The sequence below is a fragment of the Orcinus orca genome, chromosome 4 (assembly GCF_937001465.1).
Source record: "Orcinus orca chromosome 4, mOrcOrc1.1, whole genome shotgun sequence".
Lineage (NCBI taxonomy): Eukaryota > Metazoa > Chordata > Mammalia > Artiodactyla > Delphinidae > Orcinus > Orcinus orca.
Genome location: NC_064562.1, coordinates 46,245,401 through 46,271,147, shown reverse-complemented (window position 1 = coordinate 46,271,147; position 25,747 = coordinate 46,245,401). Strand labels below are relative to the sequence as shown.

Here is a 25,747-nt window from a genome sequence, read left to right as displayed (position 1 = left end):
GTGTCATAGTGGCTATTATATTGGATACAGAACATCTTGAACATCTCAGAACATCTACTGGACAAGGGTGAACTAGACACTGAACAAAATGGCTCATGATACTACTAAATGTTGATGTAAAATACAGGGGAAGGAAGAAAAATATGAGGAAGATGGGTGAATAAATGACCCTATGAATTACAGGGATAGAAAAGATGTGGATTTGTTCACAAGGCAAATCTGCAAAATGGACACCAACCTACTACCATACCATGGACTGAATTTTTAGTGATTCTAGCTGCATGGGTCTGTTCCTAAAAAAAAAAAAGGAATTCCCTTTTTCTATGAGTTGATGTAATTTGGAACAATAAAAGCTAATTGATGTGACAGCTGAGATTAGTGTGTATTTACCCTGACATTGCATGTTATGTTACATTGAGATATATCTGACTTTAGCAAATGTTGGACATATTCATTCAACATCATTTTATTTGATAGAGGAGATACAGCTACATTATAGAATTCAGTTTTTTTAAACAATAAATGAAATGATATAGAGATGACTTTGGCAAGAGAGTACAATTTCAGGGCAGCAAAGCCCAAATAAAGATAAAATATATACAAATAAATGTAAAATGGCTAAAAATCATAAAGATTTCAGAACTAGAGCTTCTTGTTATTTAATTTATTCAACAACTATTTATAAAATGTATGTTATTACAGTTCAAGCATCAGTTTCTCAGCTGAGAAACTGAGCTACAGAGAAGTTGGCTTCATTACTTAATGGGAAAGTAAGGAAAAGAAACCTAGGCCATTTCATACTACATCTAGTTTCTTTCCTATTTATATCATATGGCCATCAAATGTCTTTCATAGTCATACCAGCCACACTGGAGAGTTTTGAAAAAAATATCTTGTACTTTCTGCCTCCATGATTAACTTATAATTTTCCCTCATTAATTCATTCCGCATATATTTACCAAGTGCCTACAATGAGCCAGGAAATTCTAGGCACCAAAGTTCATCAGTGAACCAAACAAAGATCTGTGTTTGAACACTTACATTCTAGTGGAGGTAAATAAATAATAAATTAGAAGATGAATATTATGAAAAAAAGAAAAAGTAGTACAGGTTAAAGCGGGGTGAGATGGGAGGTATGAGGCAGATTAAGTCACTCTTGCAGGATCTATCATAACCATCTGATGGATCTCAGCTCTTCTCCAATATTCATCTCAAGTGCCACCTCCTCTATGAGGCCCTCCTTAATACCTTACTTAAAATTTATCTTTCCGCTCTGTTCCTTTAGCACTTCCTATCTCTATTCCAGCACTTAGCATTCTGCCTTGCGTAAGATATGAATGTATCTGTCTTTTCATTAGACTGTAATTCCTGAATAAAGAGAATGTGCCTTATTAATCATATTATCCCTTAAAGAGTCACACATGATGGTTGGCTTAATAAGCATTTGTTGAATAATGAAGTCTAAATTGAATGAACTGACAAAGACCTGGAATGTTTATAAAAGGTAATCCTGATATTAGAATTCAGGAATATAAATTCAGCATGCAGATTTTAGGGCCAGTTCTCTATCCATTCTAATCTTGTTCTGTTCTGCCCATACCTATGTGGCTAGAGAGATAGTATTTAGTTTTGTTGGAGACAGTCTTTATTTTCTGCTCTTGCTGATTTCTAGTAAAAAATACCACATATTCACAAATACCATTTGATTCACTTAACAAATCAAGCAAAATAGTGGCATCATGAGGAACTTAAATTTATCTTCAGAGCTGTCATGCATTATCCACACAGCCTATTAAATTAACTGTTACACACCAGAATTTAGGCAACTTAACCAACACTATGACCCTTATATAATATCACACTTTTACCTGAGAAAGTAAGATTTATGTGAAATTGTCAATCTTTATTTCTCTTTTGCCAGTGAATAAAAAACACAGAAATCATCAAGCTATATTCTTCTCTATTTCTTTCATGAAATGTACTGCTTTACATGCTCAAGAACCAGTAGGACTTGTTGGTTAAGAAATGTATTTCTTACAGCATAGTAGCATATTATCTTGAAAGTGCTGTTATAAACAATATTTACTACATTCACAGGTACTGAATAAAGCATAGCTATGAAACTGATTTTGGTTATACATTCTGTAGGTATTCTAATTGGTAGGTATGAATAAAAGACTTCCCCTAAGCAATCATATAACTAAAAGTACACAAAGTTTTCGCATCTTAATTCTTTAAAAAAAATCAGTTTTAGAATTTAAAGATTTAGTTAGTGCATAATTATAAAGTATTTATAAATTCTTAGTAATTCCGATATATTGAATTGGTTGAATTAGTGATTAGTGTTGCTTTTTTGAATAGAGATGTGACGACATGAAATATTAATGAAGGTTCTACTGGAATTGCTAATGATGGATTCTTCTTTTGAAGAAGAACTTAAAACAATTCTCTTTGAAATAAGGGAATGTGTTTGTATTTTTGATATTTTTATTAAACTGAAACATTGATGTTTCCCTTAAAGGTACTTATTTTTATCCAAGATGCACATACAGTATACATTTCAATTAAATTTTATCCCTGTTGTGCAGGGCATTTACTATAAAGGATAATCATTAGAGTTCTCATTATTAGAGAAACAGGGATTGATTATACATTATGATTATTATAGGAAAGTTGATGGGTCATAAGTGAGAAAGGTAACAATGGTGAGTGGACAAGAAAATGTGCAGGCCAGAAGCAGAAGAAATGTAAAAAATGTACAGGATGAGCATGAACACAAGAAACCATGTCTATACCTGCTAAATTCAATGTTTGTTTGGCTTAAAGTTTGGATCTTAAGTCTTATTTCTATTTTCCCATGTGAGTAGTAAAAGGCTGCATGCATGTGTATGTATATATAAGCCTGCAATAAGTGCCTATTTAATTAGTTTATTTACACAGGGACAGCCAAGTTGCTAAAGTAACTCTTTGTCTTTGAGACTGTGTGTAAATGCTATCAGAACAAGTGATAAATTCAACAAAATTAAAATTGTTATGTAAAATTATTTCAGACAATTTTAATTGTTTAATTTTTTAAGGTTTTGATCATCTATTTGTTGTCATATCAATACTAAAAAGCTCAAAGTTTAAGTGGACCAAATCTACAGTTGGTTAATCCTCTCTGGTAAAAATATGAGCATTATTATCTCTTATAAAAACTATTTTGCTTAAAATGTATTGTTAGACACATTTTCAAAGACCAAGTGTATTTATGTATTTGTGCAAAATTTGAATTTCGTATCTGTCAATACTGAATGAACATTTTAGTGCAAAGCTGCCTAAACACACACACACACATCAAATTTATAAGTTTAGAGTTTATAAAAATGTGCTTGTTTATAAAAAGGATATAACATGGGGACTCAACAAACGGTATTTCATTTAGATAAAAATGGCAAGAATTTTAATAAAATGTTAACAATGTATAAATTTCTTTTAGCTTTCCTTTTTTTTTTCACTCCTGAATTAAAGTTCTTACTCAGGAGTGCTAATTCCTCTTGCATCTTGTATATGTTCTGACTTGCTACTAGTTTATCAGTAAGCATTAGCTGGGTGTTGTCATGGTAAATGGGAAAAATGTTTTTAATCTGTCCCCATAAGTAGGTGCAGTGCTGTCAGCAGATAAGAGAGAGAACAGAAACAAGGTATCTGTTGAAGTATGAAAAATTAAAAGTTTAAAAAAAGCATACTTATGTTTAAGAATCATTTCCTTGAATATTATATTTAGAGCAACATGTAAATTATGTAATTGAATAAGGTCAACAAACAGCAACTTACAAATATTATAATTTAAGAAGTGGGTACATAAGTATAATTTTCATGTTAGCTTGAAATATGCACTAAGGTGGTGTTTGATCATCACCATGATGAAAATAAATGATAAAAATCGCTATTATATAATATCTGGTCACATTTCATTAAGATTTTTCTGAGGAAAGATCTATAATAGGAAGCTCTCTTTTACTTTTAAACAAAAGTACATTCAAATTTATCTTTGTTTACCTAGACTCTGATCACTTGTAACTCTCCCCTCATAGCATCTGTCTTTTATTCCTTTCTGTGAATCCAAAATGCCATTAAAAAGCACATTTCAAAATATCAGTTCAAAGTAGCATTTATTTTCCAGGTACTTTGTTTAATTCCATAAGTATTTAACACCTATAATGTGCCCAATATTGGGCTATGTATGCAATGGAATTACTTTAAAATGATAACTATACATTGTGTATTTTGTTTCACAGTTAAGACTTATATACACTCAGCAATTAAAGGACACAATATGCTAGGCTTTGCATGCAGCCAAGTGCTACAATGGTTCAGAGAAATGATGGATTACTATGAAGTGGGGAACTTGGGAAAAAACTTTCTGGAGGAGGTAAGTTGGGAAAGCTGTATATGTCTAAAATGGATGACAAGGAGGGAAAGACAGTGCTCAGAGTCAGGGAAATAGCAAGTGCAAAAAGACAAAGGTGAGATTTTAGCCAGTGGAAAAGAAATCAGCCTCTTGGGGCAGATTTGTTTGTTTCGAGTGGCAGGAACCAGGCTTTCATTATAGCCTCAGGCTTTGCTTTCAGATTTACTTAAGGTTTCAGAGTTTTTACCTCTCATATGCGTTTGTCTTACTGATGATATTACTTATGGCACTCTCTTGCTTAAGCTATCCTGATTTTACCCTTTTAAGTTTTCCATTCCAGAAGCAGAATTTCCTTTCTTATAGTTCCATAAACTGAGCAGTTTCCCACTTGTTGTTTTTGTTTTGTTTTCAACTACCGGCATTTCTTCTCTTTAAGACTGTCTGCAAAGATCCAGCAAGCCACCTAAGTTTAAGTTGGTCAATGTACCTGAGTTCCACAAATGTTTATTAAGCAATTATTAGGGACCAGGCATGTACGGAGATGAAGAAGCCATGGTTCCTACCCTCCTGAAACTTTCAGCCAGGTAAAGGCTGTTTCTTGCCCCAAGTCTGCCTATATTGTCCTATATTACAATTTGCAGTTTAAAGTCTGCCAAAATAGAAAAACATAAAATAAATGATAAATGCTAAGAAGCCTAAAACTCACTCCAAAGAAGAATCAATAGGTTATACCTGTGAAGCACCTGTGATGAAAGCACCTGTGATGAAACTACAGTAGAGTAGTTTGGGTCCTAGCTCTGTCACATTTAGTACAACTTTGAACAAGATGATATAGAGAAAGGAAAGGGGACATTTCTTCATTGCCTACTGTGTGCTGGCAGTGTGATTGGTATTGGTTGTTCATTATTTAATACTCATAGATCACATCACCTTCCAGCTCCCACTTCAAAAAACAACAGCAAAAAAATTCAACACCACCACAGAAAAACAAAATTTAAAAAACATATTCTTGGGAGTTCCCTGGTGGTCTACTGGTTAGGATTCAGCGCTTTCACTGCTGTGGCCTGGGTTCAATCCCTGATCTGGGAACCAAGATTCCCCCAAGCTGCACAGCATGGCCAAAGCCCTCCCCAACAAAAAAAAAACAAACCCATATTCTTCCTATTTTTAAGACAAATGAAAGTCCGGTGTAGAAAAGCTATGAAGCTTGGGATTTCAGACACACCTGAGATTTGAGCCTGGTCTCAACCCCCAACTCTACCACTTACTAGATTTTTGGCAAAGTTATTCACTTATTTATTCAATATTCACTATATGTCAAGCATGTTGCTTGGCACTGGGTTTTAAGAAAACGATGTGGCACAGTCCCTTTCCTTAAACCTCTTAAACTGCAGTCGAGGGAGACAGGCATGGAATGAAGCCCTTGTAATTAAGTGATAGGTGTAGTTCTGGAAGTTGTACAGAGTGGCATGGGGGGCAAATGAGTCCATTCTACCTGGCATTGGCAGATGGGAGAGGACAGGAAAGGTTTCCTGGCGGACGTGGCCCTGGAGTCCCACACAGGCACCCACTGATTCAGATGACTGTGGGAAAGAACAAGACATTCTACCTTGCGTGAGCAGTGGGGCCTGAAACAGCTTGGTAAGGAATGAAAATGGTTCAGGGTGGCTGGAGTGAGAGAGCTGTAAGTCAGAAGTAGTAATACCTACTTCCCTTGTTAGAGGATTAAATATATACAGTGTTAAGCACAATGCCTGAGACATACTAGGTGCTCAAACAATGTTCCTGTTCCTCCTTCAGTTTCTCCAGTAATTATATTGCCTTCCAGCTTGAAATTCCATGACTTTATCACACCGTATGGGTTCTTGTTGTATATTGGTTCATACACTATTTAGCACATCATACAGTTTCAATAAATAGTCTCTACCACAGTTGGCAGAAGTCTGGATAAAACAAGATGTGAATTTTAATAAGGGACTGAAGGAAAAGCTGACTTTAGCTTCAACACTTTCTTTCTCTCTGTCCCTCTACAGTAACTTGAATAGAGTTTTGCTTGAGTATGTGTGAATATTGTGTAAGTAGAGAGATTCAGCGTCAGTTCAACACATGGGGACAGGATTCAATATCTTTCCATGGGAACTGCTCACCCGCTTCCAAACCCAGAAGAGCTGCTTTTCTGTTCCCAGAAGTTGTGACGATCATAACGTCAACCACACTGTCAGGAGATTTGAAGGCAACGTATCATCATTGCATAACCTTAGAGCTCATCATTTCTGGCCAGAGCTTACAGTCAACTCTATCTCCACTTTCAATCTTTCTTCCCTGCCTCTATTATATGGTTGTGTACATGTCTCCCCCACCCCACAAGAGTATAAACTCTGAAATCTTGTCTTATTCAACTTTGCATCTCCTAGTTACCCCCCCCATCCACAGTGCTTTACCCATTGCAGACATTCAGCAAATATTTGTTAAATTTTAAATATACCTGGCTAATCAGAAATTAATCTCACTTATCACAGTAGGGTTCCCTGAACCCTAGCAGCACATTCACATTTGGTGAGTGATGTGACCAGAGAGCATAGGAAGGTACCTTTTCACCTTAAACTGCAGCAATCATATTGTTTATTGTGTGTTTTCAAGGAAAGTCTCCATGGTGTAGTGGGGTAAGAGCATGAGCTATAAAGTTATACTACCTGGTTTTGAAACCTGCTACAAGTCACAAGACAGACCTTGGGTATGTAACCTATCTCTCTGTGAATCAGTATTCTCATCTGCAAAGTGAGAGTAATAGTCTAAAATGTTATTTCATAGTTGTGGTCACGAAGATTTACTGAGTTAATAGCACTGGTACATTGCTATTTTTGAAGAGCACTGGTACATTGCAAGTGCCCAATAAGAATTAGTTCTTATTTTACGCTCTGCTAAGTTTTATATGAATGTAACTGGGAGCAGGGAGTAGCTCGGCCATAGCAGGGAGATGCAAAGGCTAACAAGAAGAGGGAGGGCAGGAACATATCCAGGGATGTGACGGTAATCCCCTTCTAGGAAACATGCTTCTTGAGGCAGGAAGATATTCCTGTCATGAGGTGTGAGGCTAAGGTGCTGTATACCTGGTGGACTCTCCCCCCACCACCAATTCAGCAGGGTAAGGGATCAAAGTACCTCTCTTGGTGGTGAAGTTGCCTACCTCTTGCAGTCTTTTTTTTTTTTTAATATCAAAAGTAGTTTACTAGTTAAACATTGTTTATTATAATATAGCAATATAGACCATGGGTTAAGAATGTGGAGGCAAAAAAAGATCTAATCATGGTTTTGACCTTTATTATCTGATTGATCTTGGGCAGGATCCTTAATTTCTCTATGCTTCTATTTCTTTTTTTTTTTTTAACATCTTTATTGGAGCATGATTGCTTTACAATGTTGTGTTAGTTTCTGTTGCATAACAAAGTGAATAAGCTATACATATACATATATCCCCATATCCCCTCCCTCTTGCATCTCCCTCCCACCCTCCCTATCCCACCCCTCTAGGTGGTCACAAAGCACCCAGCTGATCTCCCTGTGCTATGCAGCTGCTTCCCACTAGCTATTCTACATTTGGTAGTGTATATGTGTCAATGCTACTCTCTCACTTCATCCCAGCTTACCCTTCCCCCTCCCTGTGTCCTCAAGTCCATTTTCTACGTCTGCGTCTTTATTCCTGTCCTGCCCCTAGGTTCATCAGAACATTTTTTTTTTAAGATATATATGTGTTAGCATACGGTATTTGTTTTTCTCTTTCTGACTTCACTCAGTATGACAGTCTCTAGGTCCATCCACCTCACTACAAATAACTCAATTTCGTTTCTTTTTATGGCTGAGTAATATTGCATTGTATATATGTGCCACATCTTCTTTATCCATTCATCTGTTGATGGACACTTAGGTTGCTTCCATGTCCTGGCTATTATAAGTAGAGCTGCAATGAACATTGTGGTACATGACTATTTTGAATTATGGTTTTCTCAGGGTATGTGCCCAATAGTGGGATTGCTGGGTCATATGGTAGTTCTATTTTTCGTTTTTTAAGGAACCTCCATACTGTTCTCCATAGTGGTTGTATCAATTTACATTCCCACCAACAGTGCAAGAGGGTTCCCTTTTCTCCATACCCTCTCCAGCATTTATTGTTTGTAGATTTTTTAATGATGGCCATTCGTACAGTCTTTTTTTTTTTTTTTTAAAGATGTTGGGGGTAGGAGTTTATTAATTAATTTTTGCTGGGTTGGGTCTTCGTTTCTGTGTGAGGGCTTTCTCTAGTTGTGGCAAGCGGGGGCCACTCTTCATCGCGGTGCGCGGGCCTCTCACTATCGCGGCCTCTCTTGTTGCGGAGCACAGGCTCCAGACGCGCAGGCTCAGTACTTGTGGCTCACGGGCCTAGTTGCTCCGCGGCATGTGGGATCCTCCCAGACCAGGGCTCGAACCCGTGTCCCCTGCATTAGCAGGCAGATTCTCAACCACTGCGCCACCAGGGAAGTCCCTTGCAGTCTTTTTTTAAAAGCATGGTCAAGTTACAGGAAAAATTCTATCACAGAAAAGTATTTTAAGTCAAATGAGTCATTTCTCTTATTAAGAGTATTTTTGAGCATCTTGGCATTTTAAACTATACTATCAGATTGATTTTTCTTTGATGTATATACATTTTTTACAGGCATAGTAATGATGTTGAGTAGTCTTAACAGAGGATTTAAATATCAGTGATGTTTTTTAAAAAAACGCTTTTTAAATGGATATATATATATATTCTTTTAATGGACTTCAGGACTTTTACTTTTTTGGAAAGCAAAGATATGGGCATTTAACTAGGTATAATGTAATTCTGTTAGGCAGGGAGGATATTTTTTCCTTCTAGTAAAACATATTGAGGCTAATAATGATTGAAGACACATCATCAAAGGAAAACATTGACTCCTGAGGAAAAGTGATCAATCAGGCATTGGAAGAGATGATTTATAAAGGTAATTATGGCACTGGAATAAGCTTTTGGGATAAGCATACTTTGATCCATGTCAGTCATTCTTACTTCACATATGTCTTTGAGAGCCACCTTAGTGCAAAAAAGATGAGGGTCAAAGTAACAAGAAGGTTTATAGCTTTCCAGTGGAAGACAAAAATACAACAATAATCCTCCCTCCTCCTCACCATTGTCAAATTCCTTCCTGTTTGAGGATCTCAGAATCATTTAGTTGGCTACAATGATCTGCTGACTTTATCAGTATATTGTAACATGAAACCTTGTAAACTGAAACAACCTGCTTTAAATAAAACTATTATGTGGCTAGTTTCCAACTATTTTAATCACAGTACAGCTGTAAACATTAAAAGATTGACATTTATATTGAAAAAAAAACCCCTGAAATGTAATTTTAACTTTTTATCTCTATTAAACTATTCTATATCTGTGTTCTTACTGTAAGTCACCTCAATGACAGTGTTTAAGATAATCAGAATGTACATTATCCATACTTTTTCTTCTAGAGATTTTAATTTCCAACAGGAAACCAAAGTGAAATGAGTGCAAAACTAAAAGACTAGAATTCTCAATAGTTTTTCCACTGATTAGTATCTCATTTTCTGCCTACAAATCGGTTTATGGACACAATTTTGAAAGTTGCTAGGAGGACACAATCTGACAGTTAATATCAACATCTTTTGATAGTGTTTGTAAATGCTTGGCATTCTTCTTATTAGTAATACAATGTTTCTGCATTCTTATTAGTAACATGTTTGTCATAGAATATTGTGGAGTTAACATTCTGAGAAGATCAAACAATATTCAAATTTTTGTTATATGCTTGATGAAAAATTAAAGAACACATTGCTTAGTGTTACCCATAATTTTTGAGAGAGGATCTATGCCTTAAATTAATTATCAACTTCCATATATCAGAAGTCAGGTTATTTGGGTACACAGAAGTTTTTTTTTTTTTAAACCACAGCAATTGTGGTAAATTGGCTCCCAGGAGACTTCATTTACTCTTGTGTTGTCATCAGATGAATATGTATTAGGCCTCAACTTTGTATGTTAGGCTGATTTGCAGTTTAGATTGTATGAAATGGCTAAATTTCTCAGTTATTTGGCTTGAAAAAATATAATTCAAATATTGTAGGAATGAGACTCCACAGTGAATCCCCACAGTAAGGAGAATGGTCTGCTTATTTCTGAATGGAAATCCCCAATTGTCACACCACATCAATGATCTGGCATATCTGACTTCCACTGAGCTCGACTTTTAAAGGTCAGGTCTCTGGACGAAGAATTTTAGCTTAGCGGGTTATGCAGCAAAGATGCCCAAATCCAGAGCACTGTTTTAATGTTGTCAGAAATAGGTTCTCTTGAAATAGCAGAGGGGAAGAAAAAAATGGAAGATTTTAAGCGCAAAGTCTTTTGCCTAAGCACATTTTCTAACGTTTCTGCCCGTATCTCATTAAAAAGCTGGATAAAGAAACAGGGATGGGGATAGAACCACATCATCTACTTTCATAGAAGGTTCAGACTGGAGTCCCGCAGGCACAATTTATTTGGCCTACATTTAAAAAATCTGGAAATGCCATATTAGAAAAAAATCCAGATTTTTGGCTTCTTTTAAGAAACGGAACCTTTGGCCACAGTGGGCCTGTATTCATACGGGGTGTGTGGGCAGGCTGGATTTGAGAATCGGCTGCTTTCTGTACACATGCTCAATGATTTCCCATTCCCTGCCACCCCGAACGTCTTAACACCACGTTCACTTTGCCTGCCTCACCCCGCAGGCGTTGAGATTCCTGCAGTTTATGAAATGGATGCAAACGGGTCTTTTTTCTTTTTTAAATGGGCAAATCTCTTTGTTAAAGGAGGAAGGGGGAACCAATGGCTGGTTTTGCTTCCAAAGTCCTAAATCTGCCGTTTTTCAACCATCTGACCCTAACCTACTTTTCCCGGATGGCCCAAAGTATGAAACTAAGTATCAAAGGATGGCCCTTGTAGTCACAGTTCTATCACAAGCCAGCCATGTGACCTTGGGCGAGTCCGTTAACCTCTCTTAGCCAAAGGTGATGAAAAGTCTCTAAACGGGCTTAATACCTGCTCTGAATACTTCACAGGGCTATTGCACAGCACACACGAGATTCTGAAAGTACTCCTAAATCATTTATAAACCGCAAAACGCTCCCTAGCACAAGCGTCTGTTAGAGTGCGACACCACGGCTTTAGAAGTTGGGTTCCTGGAATCCGCTCCAGTTCCGCGCTGCTCCCACCTCCCACGCTCGGGGTGGGCGGGCGGAAGAAGATTCTCAGGGGAGAAGCTCTGGCGAACCAGCTTAGAAATGCAGCGAGAAGTCCGTTAGCGGGGGTAAAGTTGTTGGCATTTTTAAGCCCCCAGAGTAACATACCAACTCCTGGCCGAGATGACAGACACCGCGCAGAGCCAGCGCGAAAACCGGTCCCCGGGCCACCTCCCTGCTCGAAGCCAGGACCCCAGGAGCCAGGCCTGAACCCTCCCGGCCAGGACCCCAGACCCGGGATTCCGGACCTCGTTCTCGTCCCCAACCCCCCCATCTCCTCCCCATCCCCCCTCCACGTGACAAGAGCCGGAACCGTCACTTCCGGCGGTGCAGGCCACGCGCCTGCGCGGGGCGCCTGGCCTCAGTGAACGGTCGGCAGGGGCGCCGCGCCGCCAACGGCCTCGAGTGGCGGGCGGCGCGGGTTCGACTGGGGCGGCAGCGGTGCCGCGGGATGCTGTCCAGAGAGTGTGCGGCCTGAGCGGACCAGCCCACTCCGCGGAGGGGCCGGTCGCCCCGCCCCCTTCGCCATCTCCCTCCATTGCGCCCTCCTCCGGGGCTCGCAGTCCGTCCTGGTGCGGCTGCTAGGGCGCCCGGGACACTGGCGGAGGCGGCCGCGTCGCCCTCGCACTCGGGCCCGCCCCCTCGCGCCCCGCCCTGTCCCCGCCCTCCTCGCCGCCCTCTGCGGGAGCCCGGCAGCTGCAGCGGAGCCGCGGAGCGGGCGGCGGGGCTGGGGCTGTGCGCTCGGCGCGCGCGGAATGTGAGGCTCGGCAGGCCGTAGCGCTCTCGGACGCTCGGACGAGCGAGGGGCGGCGACCCCTCGCGGACGCCCGGCCGCGTGCCGGACCGGGCACCTCACCCTCTCGCTCGCCCTTGCGCGCGCCCCGCGCCCTCCAGCGCGCCGGCGGGACCATGAAGAAGTTCTCTCGAATGCCCAAGTCGGAGGGCGGCGGCGGCGGCGGTGGAGCGGCGGGTGGCGGGGCCGGCGGGGCCGGGGCCGGCTCTGGTAGCTCGTCCATGGGGGTCCGGGTGTTTGCGGTCGGCCGTTACCAGGTCACCCTGGAGGAGTCACTGGCCGAAGGTACGGGCGCCCGGGGAGGCTCGGGCCGGCAGGTGAGGGAGGGCTGGGGTGTGGCGGTAGCTTCTCCAGGTCCTCGCCCGCTTGTCTCCTCGCCTTCCCGGCTCACTCTAACCCCTTCTGCCTCCTCTGCTGGGCCAGCGGGGGCTTTTAGAGTAGCTCGGGCTCTCGCTCGTAAGTCGGCTTTTCTCGCCGCCGGCAACTCTGACCTGTGCACAGTTCTTTCAGTACGAGTTTGTCATTTTCAGTGCTTCTTGACGCAAAGAAATAAATAGGAACCGTCTTAGCGAGTGCTGCGGTGTCATGATTAGACCAGTGACTCATTAAAGGGTCAGATCGAGCAGGATTGGGGCTCTTACCCGCTGTGGCTCAGGGGGGTGTCAAGCGTTGGCCTCACCACTCGCGACGCAGGGCACAGGACTCTGCAGCCCCGAGTGTTCAGCCTGGGTTTGCTGCTGCTCAGTCATCAGTTGAAAAACAATTTATTTCTGTGCGTGCGCGTGATGGAGGTGATACTTTGCCCCAAATTCAGTGAGTAGGTTGCTTTGGGGGAGCAGGTAAACTTGAAGTCCACTTATCTTTGTTTTTTAGAATCTTCTCTATCATGCAGGGTGCTAGTCACACCCTTTCGGTGTGTCTTGTTTGATAAGACTTTAAAAGACGATATGAAAGCAGGTTAACTTTCACTTGAGAAGTTTTGTGTTCGATCCTTCATTATCTTTATCAGACTATGTCAACAGTTGAGAGTCTGCTTACAAAAAAGTTTGCTCCATTGAAAAAAAAATCCTACACTTTTAGTTTTGTATTTCTTGTATAATTGGCTTGTAAGAAATACTCTTGTTTCATTGCATACTTCACTGACTTTTGAGTTTTTAACTGCAGAATATTACAAAAATACTTAAAAATTTCTCAAGAAATAATTTGTTGATAATTTGCCCTCCTAAGTTTCAAGATTAAGAGAGAAGAAATCAAAGACAGTAGTTTTGGTTCTCTGAGGGTCAGTTGATGTGGTTTGGAGACAGTAGACTGAGATTCCACTTGTGTTTTTTGAAACGCCATAAACAATAGCAAATTAGTACAAAAGAAAAACCTGAAGATTTTTGTCTATACAATATTCTAAAGAGAAAGAAATCTTGAATTATTCAGGATGGATGTCATTGTTTTGCAAGCCATTGCCCCCAATAATGAGCCTAGCTGAACCTTAGGTGGGAGGAGGATCTTTAGCTTGTCAAATAATGAATGTATGTATGGTAATTGGTGTTGATAGACGGATTTACTATGCTGTAAAAGTTCCTAGTTCTTTATTATACGTTAACTTCAAGTGTTTGAGTCGTAGATTAAGCTATAGGTTTTAAGAAGACATGGCTGTTAACTCACATGCTGTACTTCTGTTTTTGAATTGTTGTAATAACTGCAGGGTGGCTTGAATAATATTACTCACTTCATTTCACTAAATCCCAGATGGGTCTTTTACTTAATAAGAAATCATTGACATTTCATCAAGTTAGACTTTGGTAGCTTCTACCGCTGCTCCATGCATGTCCTGTCATTACCCTGAGCAAACCACTTTCAATAAAAAAGAAGTAATTTTGGAAGATGCAAATACAAATGAATTTCAAAAGGGGAGTGCTCAAGCACACACACACACACAAATTAAAAAAATGTTTCAGTCACTAATGTCACTGTTAGAGTGTTCCACTTACTTTTGCCATAAATTTGTCATTTCTCTTGGAAAAATCCGTAATCAAGTGCTAGGAGGAAGCAAGCGTTGAACAAACTCTTTTGGAAGATGGCGCTTCCCCAACCCAACACCCCAGAGGGAAGGCTGAGGCCTAGGCTTTGTTCCTTGTGTATTTCTTCTATTTCAGCACGCACACAACCGAAATTATCTATATTCGGTTTACTTTTTGATCCTGACAACATATTGTTATTTCATATGCTTAATATCATCTCTTCTTTCCAAATAAGTAATGCTACAATTTAGATCAGATGTTTAAGCACAAACGTGGTTTACATTCAAGAATGATCATTCAGTAATTTACAGATACATTTGCCCAATTGTAAGATTAGGGCAAGTGCTTGTGAAAAGGCGTTACTGTAGAGTTTAGAGTACCTGAATTGGGGAGAGGTGTACCATTGAGTGGGAAAAGGGTAGAAGCAAAGACAGATCAAAAAACAAACTTAGTTGATTTTACATTTTTGTTTTGTGTCAGTGTTGTTTAAATAGAGGCAAGACCCTGTAGATGCTGTGTCCTGAGGTGTTTTTGCCATGCTACTGCAAATACAGGCAGCTTGCTCAGAATGACCTCTGCAGTGTCTTTGAGTCTTCAATAAACCTGGTGTGAGTGCTGCCGCCCCCCCTCTTCAAATACATACTTGATTCTCATTATTCACAGTAGTCACGTTCTATAAAGTCGCTGTGACCAGTGATTTAGCAAATACTGAATCATTGTTCCTAGGGGAAATAGTGTCAGGGTACCGCAAGCCTGTGTTTACAGCATTTTTGTCAACCAGTCACTGTATAACCTTGTTTTATGTGTGTTTCTGTTTAAAGACACCTTGTTTAATATATATTGTTGACTTGTTAACATTGAACTAATGGTCAACAGTACTGTAACTCATGCCTAAATGAAGCTTAGTGAATATACAGATTTTCTCTGTAAGGGACATCATAGCCTTCTTGCACTAAGAAACGCTAGATGGACAACACTTTGGCTCTATGCTTGGGGGCTATTTTAAACAACAAAATCACCAATAAAAAACACAAAAATGAGAAAAACATGACACTACATAGACCTTGAAAAGGGCCCTTGTTTATAGCAGTGAGAGCTGAAACAAGGCAGAGCAATACCTTGTTGATTCCAGCTGGCTTACTCAAAATTTTCACCACTATGCGCATGTCTGCAAATAACTATGAAAGTGCCATTGTATTGATATTGGGATATTTTATTGATTTCGGGGATACAAATAAATTTTAGCAAGTAAGCAACTTCACAAATATGAACTCTCCAAATAATGAGGATCATCTGTATATGTATGTATGTATAGGTATGTGTATGTATGTATATATTTAAATGCACATACATGTTTTATATATTATATATATTTAAAAAACCCACATTCTCAGGAGTATACTTACGTTGTATGTTATAACTAAACTATTGGTGTAGTTTCCTTTGTGAAATATACACTTTGTATCATAATCTCTTTCTAGTTAAGTATATACATGTTTGAAAATGCTGACAACTTGCACCTTTTTAGTTCTTGCTCAAAGTTGAGAGGATATCACAATGGGCCATTTTTATGGTTTTCCTCGAAAACAATTTAGTTTCAGGAGTGGAATTTCAGCATCGGGCTGTAGAAATGAGGTAGAGCTATACGTGAATTTTAGCTTGAAACGGTGTCAAATTGTCAAGCACATATAATTCAATGTAACCGTCCAAGTTTTTACTAAAACGTAGGACTGCTTTTGGATCATATACCTCTGTATACCTTCAGTGCTAGTCAGAAGAATTTAATATTGATTGATAATGGGAAGAGTGGGTTGTCAAGTAGGAGAGTTTTTCCCCTAAGTGTCTTTGGTGAAAAGTGGACTTATGGGGAGCGTAGAGAGCAGGACACCATCCAAAATTTGTTAACATAGTCTAATCATGAGGTTATGGGACTGGATAGGAGTGGTATTTAAAAAAATTTTTTTTCTTTTTGCGGTACGCGGACCTCTCACCGCTGTGGCCTCTCCCGCTGCGAAGCACAGGCTCCGGAAGCGCAGGCTCAGCGGCCATGGCGCACGGGCCCAGCCGCTCCGCGGCACGTGGGATCCTCCCGGACCGGGGCACGAACCCGCGTCCCCTGCATCGGCAGGTGGACTCTCAACCACTGCGCCGCCAGGGAAGCCCAGGAGTGGTATTTTGAATATGATTGGATGCATAGGACTTTCTGACATGGGCATGGGGGTTGTTGGCACTGTCAGTAATTGGAGGCCAGGAATTTACTAGAGTTCTGTAAAAGTAGCTCAGTAGCTCTCAGAGTTAACTGCTTAGAGTAGGGTGAATTTGGGCTAGGTGTCAATTCTTATTGTTAATTTTACAGGAAGGTAGTAAGGTACATCTGACCTTGCAGGATAAATCAGTAAGAATCTTTAAGCATGGTATCTCATTTGCAGGAATTATCTGTGGCTACCCAGTAACATGGAAGTAAAAGTTCTTGAGAGATAACAAAGCAGAGTGGAGGATTTAGTAAAGATATCAGCAACTGTTACTATTCCCTAACTATTAAATGCCTTTTTTTTTAAATGCCAGGCTCTGTACTAGGTGCTATTTATACAGCAGAGAACAAAACAGGTGTTTCTCTGGCATTATGGAACTTACAGTCTAGTGTAGAAGATAAATATTAAACAGAATTAATCAGGTTAATGTAGTTAACAATTTTGATAATTGTCATGAGAAGAAAGCATAGGGTTTCATGAGAGAATAACTGATTCAATTTGTATTGGAGGATGAAGGAAGGCTTGTTTTTTTTTTTGACATTTTAGCAGAACTCTGAAGTATGAGGAGAGTTAAGTAAAGGCAGAGGTATGAAGGTGGCGTGGTATGGAGTATGTCATGAAGAGAGAAATTCCTATGTGGGGAAGAGTTTCAGGAAGTGAATTATGTCCAGAGCTATGGACTATCATGAATGAACCACATGGAAGAAGGACCCAAGGTGGTTTTGGAGAGCACCAGGATCCAGGTCTTTGTATGCCATGTTGGGGATTTTAGATTTTGTCTGAAAATGCAATGGGAAGCTACTGAAGGATTTAAATTAGGGCCGTGACATGCTCTGATTTGTATTTTCGTAAGATCATGGTGTTTGCTCTATAGAGACTGTTTAAGAGGTATACAAATTAGGTTAGTTAAGATGATGGCAGTGGGGATGGAGCCTAATGTTACTAATGCTTGAATGGGAAGACCTGGTTGTGGATTGGATGGAGGTGCGTGTTGTAGGAAGTGTGAAGAATGACTTGCTTATGTACTTCTTGGATGAAGGAGGTGCTATTTATTGAGATGGGGAAGAGTAGAGAAGGAACAGGTTTGGGGGTGTTGGGAGGATATCCAGTAATTCCAGACATGTTTAGTTGAGATATCTGAGAGGGGAAGTACATGTCAAGTGAGAAGTTGAATATATTGTCCAGTACTCAGCAAAGGTGTTTGGACTTAGAGACACGTACTTCTGATTGGTGAGCATTTGGCTGTTATTTTAAGCCCGGGAGAGGATTGCTGTAGGGAGAGGGTGTAGAATGAGAAGGGGAAGGCTCTCATGAAGGACACCTGTGGAACATTGGTCTCAGACATTAGAGTTTACCAGAATCATTTATTTGGAGGGCTTGCTAGGGCTTGGCAAAACACAGATTGCAGAGCCTGACCTCCAAAGTTTGATTTTGTATTTCTGGGCGGAGCCCGTAATTTGCATTTTTACCAACTTGCTCATCAATGCAGATACTGCTGCTCCAGGAACAGTGCCTTGAGAACCCGCGATTTAGAGTAGGCAAAGACTGAAAAGACTAAAAAGGAGCTGCCAGAGAGGCAAAGGAATACCAGGAGAATCCGATGCCTTGAAACTCAGGAGTGAAGGGGAGGGAGGGAACAGTTGTGTTGCTGAGAAGTCATCTTACTTGGTCACTTTTTTTTTTTTTTGCGGTACACGGGCCTCTCACTGTTGTGGCCTCTCCCGTTGCGGAGCACAGGCTCCGGACGCACAGGCTCCGGACGCGCAGGCTCAGCGGCCATGGCTCATGGGCCCAGCCGCTCCACGGCATGTGGGATCTTCCTGGACCGGGGCACGAACCCTTGTCCCCTGCATTGGCAGGCGGACTCTCAACGACTGCGCCACCAGGGAAGCCCCGGTCACATTTTTTTTGGTCAGGCATTCATGATTGTCCATGCTCAGTCGTTCACCTACCTTCTGAATCTTAGCTGTGGTTATTTCCTAGTAATGCTTTTTGCTCCAGCCACAGTGTGCTCCTCTCCTCCTTGCTCTGTGATTGAATCTTCTGTTTGCCTTTCATTCTGCTTGTGACTGTCTAATCCTAGCTTCCTAACTGCTGGCTATGATCACTCCCTTCTTCCTGTGGACATTTGTAGCTGTTTGCTTTTTTTCCCCTTATCACATTTAATCTTTTGTCTTGAGATACAATTATGTAAGCACTTGGAAACACTAGGGTGGTTAATTATTGTTCCTGTCTCAAGGCCCCTAGCAGATAGTAAAATTCTTGAGGCTGAAAGGACTCTGTATTAATTGCTTTTTGTGTCATAAAAATTGCCTCACTGTATGATGGACATTCAAATACTTTTCAAAGGAAATGATTTTTGACTTTTTTTTTTAACCAGAATTCTTTAATAGAATTTAAGACCTAATTTGCAAATTAAGAAGCACCAGTGGAGGGCTCTTTAGTTCTTGTCCCCTCAAAGGTCTTCTGCTTACGTCTGGGGACGCTGAATTTTCTACTTTGGTGAAGACAAAGTTTCAAGACAAAGTTTGTTTAAGGCAAAGTGTTGTTTAAATTAGCTTTCTTGAAACAACAAAGAAAGAATAATGTGGCTGCACCCTTAAGTCATCTTTCTCTATTGACATTATATTTTTCTTTATTTAGCAAAGGTGGTGAGTTAAAAGAAAATTATTTTTACGTGCAGTTGTGAAATTGTTTTATATTCTACAGTTGATTTTGACAGCCTTTTTTGGATGGAGAGCTTTTTGAGGACAGGGTCTTATTTATTTATCTCTGTATCCTTACTTCCTGTCCAGGAATTTTTTGTTGTTGTTGAATTAAACTATCAGGAAACGTTGTTTCCTTTTCTGTAATGCGTAGTTAATACCTATTATGAAGATCAATAGGTAATGTGTGATATTGACAAGATAATTTGTGACAGTACCTAACAGTGCATGCCAAATCTCTCAATCAATATGGGTTAGTTTTAGGTTCAGATTTAGTTACAAGCTTTCAGTGAAATCTGATTCTGGCATTGTAGTAACTTGCTTTTAGATTAGGTATTACATTTATCCTGAATTAAGTTTCACATTTGTGTTTGTAAAAAATCTGAATCATTTTGATTAGATAATTATTATATGGCATTCAGCCACATGTAATTTTTATGTTTCAATCAGCTGTATAGAATTTTGACCTTGATAGCAGCATATGCTCTCACAATAATATGAAAGTAATTTGCAGCAAAGGATATTACGTAGAATCTTATTAACAGATGCTTCTCTTTTGGGTTGTTTATGTTATCATTGTAGAGATAGCGCCTAAGATGTAAATTTGATTGTCTGCTGATATGTTTTCTCTAGAGGTGGCAGTTTTTTTTTTTTTTTTTTTGCGATACGCGAGCCTCTCACTGCTGTGGCCGCTCCCGTTGCGGAGCACAGGCTCCGGACGCCCAAGCTCAGCGGCCATGGCTCACGGGCCCAGCCGCTCCACGGCATGTGGGATCTTCCCGGACCGGGGCACGAACCCATGTCCCCTGCATCAGCAGGCGGACTCTCAACCACTGCGCCACCAGGGAAGCCCGAGGTGGCAGTTTTATTCAAGGACAAGATACTGACACTAAAATAATTCCCAATTTTCAACACTTCAAAAGTATGTAGTGGAAACTATACATTTATCTCCAATAAAGGGGCTAAATTGCACTGGTATGTCAAATTTCTTTGCTTTTAGCTGTAGTCAACTTTGTGTGGTTAGTGCTGAGCAAATTGGAAAGGTTGTCTTTGGTTATTTTAAAAATAATGGAAATAAATTAATACTTGTTAGTATCTTTCCATTATGGAGTCTGCAGGAGGGATAAAAAGAAAATTGATGTTGTTAGTACTAAGGAACTAATCTTGTGTATTGTCTGGGGTTCTCTTTCACCCCTTCTCTCCTTTTTTTTTTTTTCGTTTTGGTCAAAGCTTAAAGTAGAACATACACATTTATTAGAACACGTTTGGTAGCTATCAAAATGATTAAAACCTTGATCTGGAATTCTGACATTAAGAGTCTGAATGGCAATTTCAGTGCTGCATAAGGTTTCATCAGCAAAGGCTTGAGACTGCTCATTCCCTGATTTTTTATCCTGCATCCATCTGGTGAACCATTTATGTACCCACAAGCCACTATTTTTAGGGGACTCAGTTGGGACACTGAGTGGTTAATGACTGAGCCATTTTAAATAGTTGGGCACTTAGTTAATTTGGAGATTCTCTGTCTGTGTGTATCATCTTTACAAATGAGCTCAGTCAGCACATTTATGCTAAGTTTCAAAACTCTGGAGGAAAGTGGTTGTTGGGCCTTTCCACAGAGGGATTTTGTTTTTGGAATTTTGGGTTTGTCTTAGAATTCCAGTAGCATTAAGGGCATAGTTTGGGACGTAACCTTTGGAGAGGCACTTTGCAATGGATATTATTTTAAAATGTGAAAAAATTGTCGCTACTAGTTTTCCTATTTTAACATTATATTAAATTTTGAAATGATGCCTTCTTGGAGGAAACTTAAAAAAAAAAAAGGCAAAACTTGGAGTCGGGCCAGCTGCTAATCCCAGTTAATGCCACTAACTCACATTGTGACATTTTTTTTAACTTTTTTGCATTTACTTTATTTTTTAATTAAATTTTTTTTTTATTATTATTATTTTTTATGTTTTTTGGCTGCATTGGGTCTTTGTTGCTGTGTGTGGACTTTCTCTAGTTGCGGCGAGCGGGGGCTACTTTTGTTGTGCACAGGCTTCTCATTGTGGTGGCTTCTGGCTTCTCTTGTTGCCGAGCTCTAGGTGTGCAGGCTTCAGTAGTTGAGGGTGCGTGGGCTCAGTAGTTGTGGTGCATGGGCTTAGTTGCTCTGCTGCATGTGGGATCTTTTTTTTTTTTTTTTTTTGTAGTATTGTGAACATTTACATATAATTAAAGTTCTTCAAAATCAGAATTTTTCAGAATCATCAATATACCATAGTCTACCGTTCCAATACAATTTTTTGTTGAACTTATTTCCAGTTTTTGACATTATAAATAGAAAGTAAAGAACATCCCTGTGCAAAAAGCATTGTCCACACATTGTGACATTTTGACCTCAGTTTCCTCAAGGAAAAAAAATGAAGTGGGTGAAGATGAACCTGTAACATCCTTTTCCATTTTAGCATTCTCTGATTCTGTCTATATAACTGAATTTTACTTCTCCTGCTGATAAGAGAGGAGCATGAGAAAGAAGGGATAATGATGAACAGTTTTAGGATTGAGACTGTAATGAAAGGATTGTGTTTGATTATCATGCATTTGAGTTTTTGGGCAAACTTCAATATAGGGTAGCAATTTATTTTTTATTCCACGGTATAAAATTATTTCTTAATCATTGGGAAAAAGTCTTTAATAAGAAGTTGCCTTATGTGGTAGCCTTAAGGTAGGGGATGGGTGCTCAAATAAAATTGTGTGGCATTTCAGAGTACTATTTAATTTCAAAGGACGTACGGCCATAGTTGCTGCTTTTGTCATTTTAGTAACTTGTGTTCTCCAGGTGACTCATTTATAATATATGTATTTTAGGGTATCTGGAAGTAAAGAAACTTTCTTGTTTTTCAAGTTTTTATTTGTAAAGAATATATGAGGAAGGGTATGGTTATACTTTATCTGAGTGAGTTTACGGATAGAAAATTTAACCATGATATGTGTGAGGAACGTTACTTTTGTTTGTAGTGCCGTCAGCTCTAGTTTGGGTCCCTAATACTTCTTAAAGAAGTATGTTCTTGGGCTTCCCTGGTGGTGCAGTGGTTGAGAGTCCGCCTGCCGATGCAGGGGGCACGGGTTCGTGCCCCGGTCCGGGAAGATCCCACATGCTGTGGAGCTGCTGTGCCCGTGAGCCACGGCCGCTGAGCCTGCGCGTCCGGAGCCTGTGCTCCGCAACGGGAGAAAATAAACATAACATTGTAAATCAACTATTCTTCAATAAAATAAATGTTTAAAAAAACAAACAAACAAAAAAAAGAAGTAAGTTCTTATGTGGACTATCCCTCCCTTTTTAGGCTCTTTACTCACCAAATCAACACTTGTATTCCTTCAAATTTATTCTCTCTGAAGTGGACTTCTGATTATGTCACCCTCTTATTTGCCTAACCAAGTGAAATGCAGACTCATTACTCTGGGATTCAAGGTCCTCTGTAATGTGACCCCCAAGCCCCTCTCCAGCCTTAATCTCTCACTCCAAACCTAGGTGTATATCACTATTGCATATGTACTTGATATCTTCTGCACTTCTCTGATGCTTTCTCATGCCTGTTTTTCAGCTTATGTTGTTACATTTGCTTAGAATGCAGACACCTGCCTCCCCAATCCTGTTGAAATCGGATCTTGCAGAATACATTTAAAATACAGTTAGTTATTTGCAATCTTTATTTTTCCATGAAACCCTGTTCGCAACCAAATGAGTGTAATTATGCCTTCCTTTGGTGCCCTGTGTAGCAACTCTTGCTCATATTGCACTTATTTTACACAGCTTTGTTCTATTTCAAGAAAATGTCTAATAAAAAGTTTCCTCTACTGCAAGATTAAAAGCTCCTTTAAGGTTTGGCTTATGTTCATCTTATATCTCTTGCAGTGCTGTACTCATGATAGGTATTCAGTACATTTGTAAGAGATTGAGTTTTTGAACTGAACAGCAGTCAGAAGGCCAGTAAAAATTTACTGTAGGGCTTCCCTGGTGGCGCAGTGGTTGAGAGTCCACCTGCTGATGCAGGGACATGGGTTCGTGCCCTGGTCCGGGAAGATCCCACGTGCCGCGGAGTGGCTGGGCCCGTGAGCCGTGGCCGCTGAGCCTGCACGTCTGGAGCCTGTGCTCCGCAACGGGAGAGGCCACAACAGTGAGAGGCCCGCGTAATGCAAAAAAAAAAAAAAAAAAAAAAATTTACTGTAAAACAATTGACATATTTGTCAATTGGATTTGACATATCCTGCTGTTCAGTTGATATTTAGGAGCAGATTGGCCCTGTTTTTCAAGTTGTGTCCCTTTATAGAAATTAAAATAAGTAGATATGTTTGATGATAATGTAGGTACAGTATTATCTAGATGGATGAAAAAAATACAACCAGATTTATTTTTGGATTTCTAGCTTGTTTTATTTTTGTTATGATTACAGGAACAGTACATCTTTGTTTTGTGCATACTGCATTGCTCTTTTTATTAGGTATGACTCTCAGAAATATTCCAGCCTAAGTTCCCTTGACCCATGGCATCTTTAAGAAAGCTACTACTGTGGGACAGAGAGAGCAAGCTGAAGAGGCCTAAAGTATGTGCTCTGAGTAGCTAATCTTAAGAAAGTAATAATGTTGGAAATGATCAAGTGGCTATGGCTTTCTCTTGAGTGGCTGATAAGTACCAAGGTTTAATGTGACAGCCAGAATCTAAGAGAATGAGAGATTAGCAAGAAGGGAGGGGTCTCATCTCCTTAATGCTCTGTGTGAAGGAACATATGATCATTACTTTGGGAAACCCCTCTGACTAGTCTGTGATATCAGAAGTGATCATTTTCTAGGTAGAGAAACACTGAATTTTTTTTTTTTAGATTAGGAAATTTGTAGCCTTTAGTGTAACAGATCAGAGGGTAGCATGCTACCAAGTCTTTATGCTTTTCTTAGTAACTAATCATTATCACCCTCAGCATTCTTCTATTTCTTCTTTGGTTTCCTGGAAGAGAGGTTTTCAGCACACTCCTTTGCTTGCCTAATTGCTGTATTTACTTATTTTCCTTAATTTTTTTGTGGTTGGGCCATTGTTCAGGCTGGCTGGAGCTTTTTACATACTTAAGTATTGTCTTTTGAATGAGATGGTCAGTGGTTAGTCTAAATTTTAATATTCATTCTGGAATCATTAAGATATTAGTACGAAAATGACTTACACATAATACAGTAAAATATTTTACTTAATGAGTGTTGTCAGGACTATTTTTCTAGGGAGTGGGATTATGCATCACTGGTCATGATCCACTTCTTCATTCTCTGGCCTGCATAACAGAGTCTTTCCTACTGAATGTTAATGGCCTATCTATTCTTTGTGTACAAAAAAATGATGCCACTGAGTCATGATCAGTAGGACGTGTGTTTTGAGTTACTTTTCCAGAAGTAGGATGAGTATGTGCTTAGCTGTGCTTAGGCTTTTTTTTAAAAAAAATTAATTATTTGATTTATGGCTGCGTTGGGTCTTCATTCTGTGCGCGGGCTTTGGTTGCAGCGAGCGGGGGCTACTCTCCATTGTGGTGCACGGGCTTCTCATTGGGTGGCCTCTCTTGTTACGGAGTGTGAGCTCTAGGCATGGAGGCTTCAGTAGTTGTGGCATGCGGGCTCAGTAGTTGTGGCTTGCAGGCTCTAGAGCACAGGCCCAGTAGTTGTGGTGCATGGGCTTAGTTGCTCTGTGGCATGTGGGATCTTCTTGGACCAGGGCTCGATCCCATGTCCCCTGCATTGGCAGGCGGATCCTTAGCCACTGTGCCACCAGGGAAGTCCCTGTGCTTAGGCTTTTAATAGTCTCTTTTGTGATCAATGACAGAAGTTTGTAAGATAGTTAACTAGTGTTGTACTGCAGTAATATAGACCTAAAGAGGTTTTTGTTTGTTTGTTTACCAACTAGCCTAGTTCAAATCCTAGTGAAGAGTTAACCAGATTGTTAAATCTTTGTTAATTTTTCATCTTTTAGCAAAATATTATTTTTACAATTCTAAGGATCTCGATCCAAATTGATAGTTATATATTTTTAAAACCCGGTGAACTAGCTGTTACTGGTTTATGTTTTTCAGCTCACTGAAGTGGGAATTTAAGAAATGTTGCAAATACATGGATTGAACAAACATGTGTTTGTCATTTTGCGCATAGTATCCTGTCTGTAAGGAATGTTAGAAGTAATTTGCAAGGTGCTATATGAATCCATCATGTTCAAAGTTGGATGTAACCATTTTGTTGTCCTATAAATTTCTAGCATGAGAAACTCCTATTTA

The 25,747-nt window shown here is 39.8% G+C and overlaps 1 protein-coding gene and 1 long non-coding RNA gene across 6 annotated transcripts in view; one reads left to right on the top strand and one right to left on the bottom strand.

The window, feature by feature from the left end:
• Positions 1 to 11,952, bottom strand: part of LOC117196746 (uncharacterized) — a 72,402-nt gene extending 60,450 nt beyond the window's left edge. For all 3 annotated transcript variants that reach the window (XR_004477075.2, XR_007477183.1, XR_007477184.1), the window contains exon 1: positions 11,804 to 11,952. This is a non-coding gene — a long non-coding RNA (uncharacterized LOC117196746). The remainder of the gene's footprint in view (positions 1 to 11,803) is intronic.
• Positions 11,953 to 12,406: 454 nt separating this feature from the next.
• The window catches only part of BMP2K (BMP2 inducible kinase), a 125,148-nt gene continuing 111,807 nt past the window's right edge, over positions 12,407 to 25,747 (top strand). Inside the window, exon 1 of one of the 3 annotated variants that reach the window (XM_004280166.4) lies at positions 12,407 to 12,773. In XM_004280166.4, the coding sequence (XP_004280214.1) occupies positions 12,605 to 12,773 (169 nt within the window). In that variant the 5' untranslated portion in view covers positions 12,407 to 12,604. The remainder of the gene's footprint in view (positions 12,774 to 25,747) is intronic. The other 2 variants (XM_033406448.2, XM_049709358.1) reach the window with 2 other exon arrangements.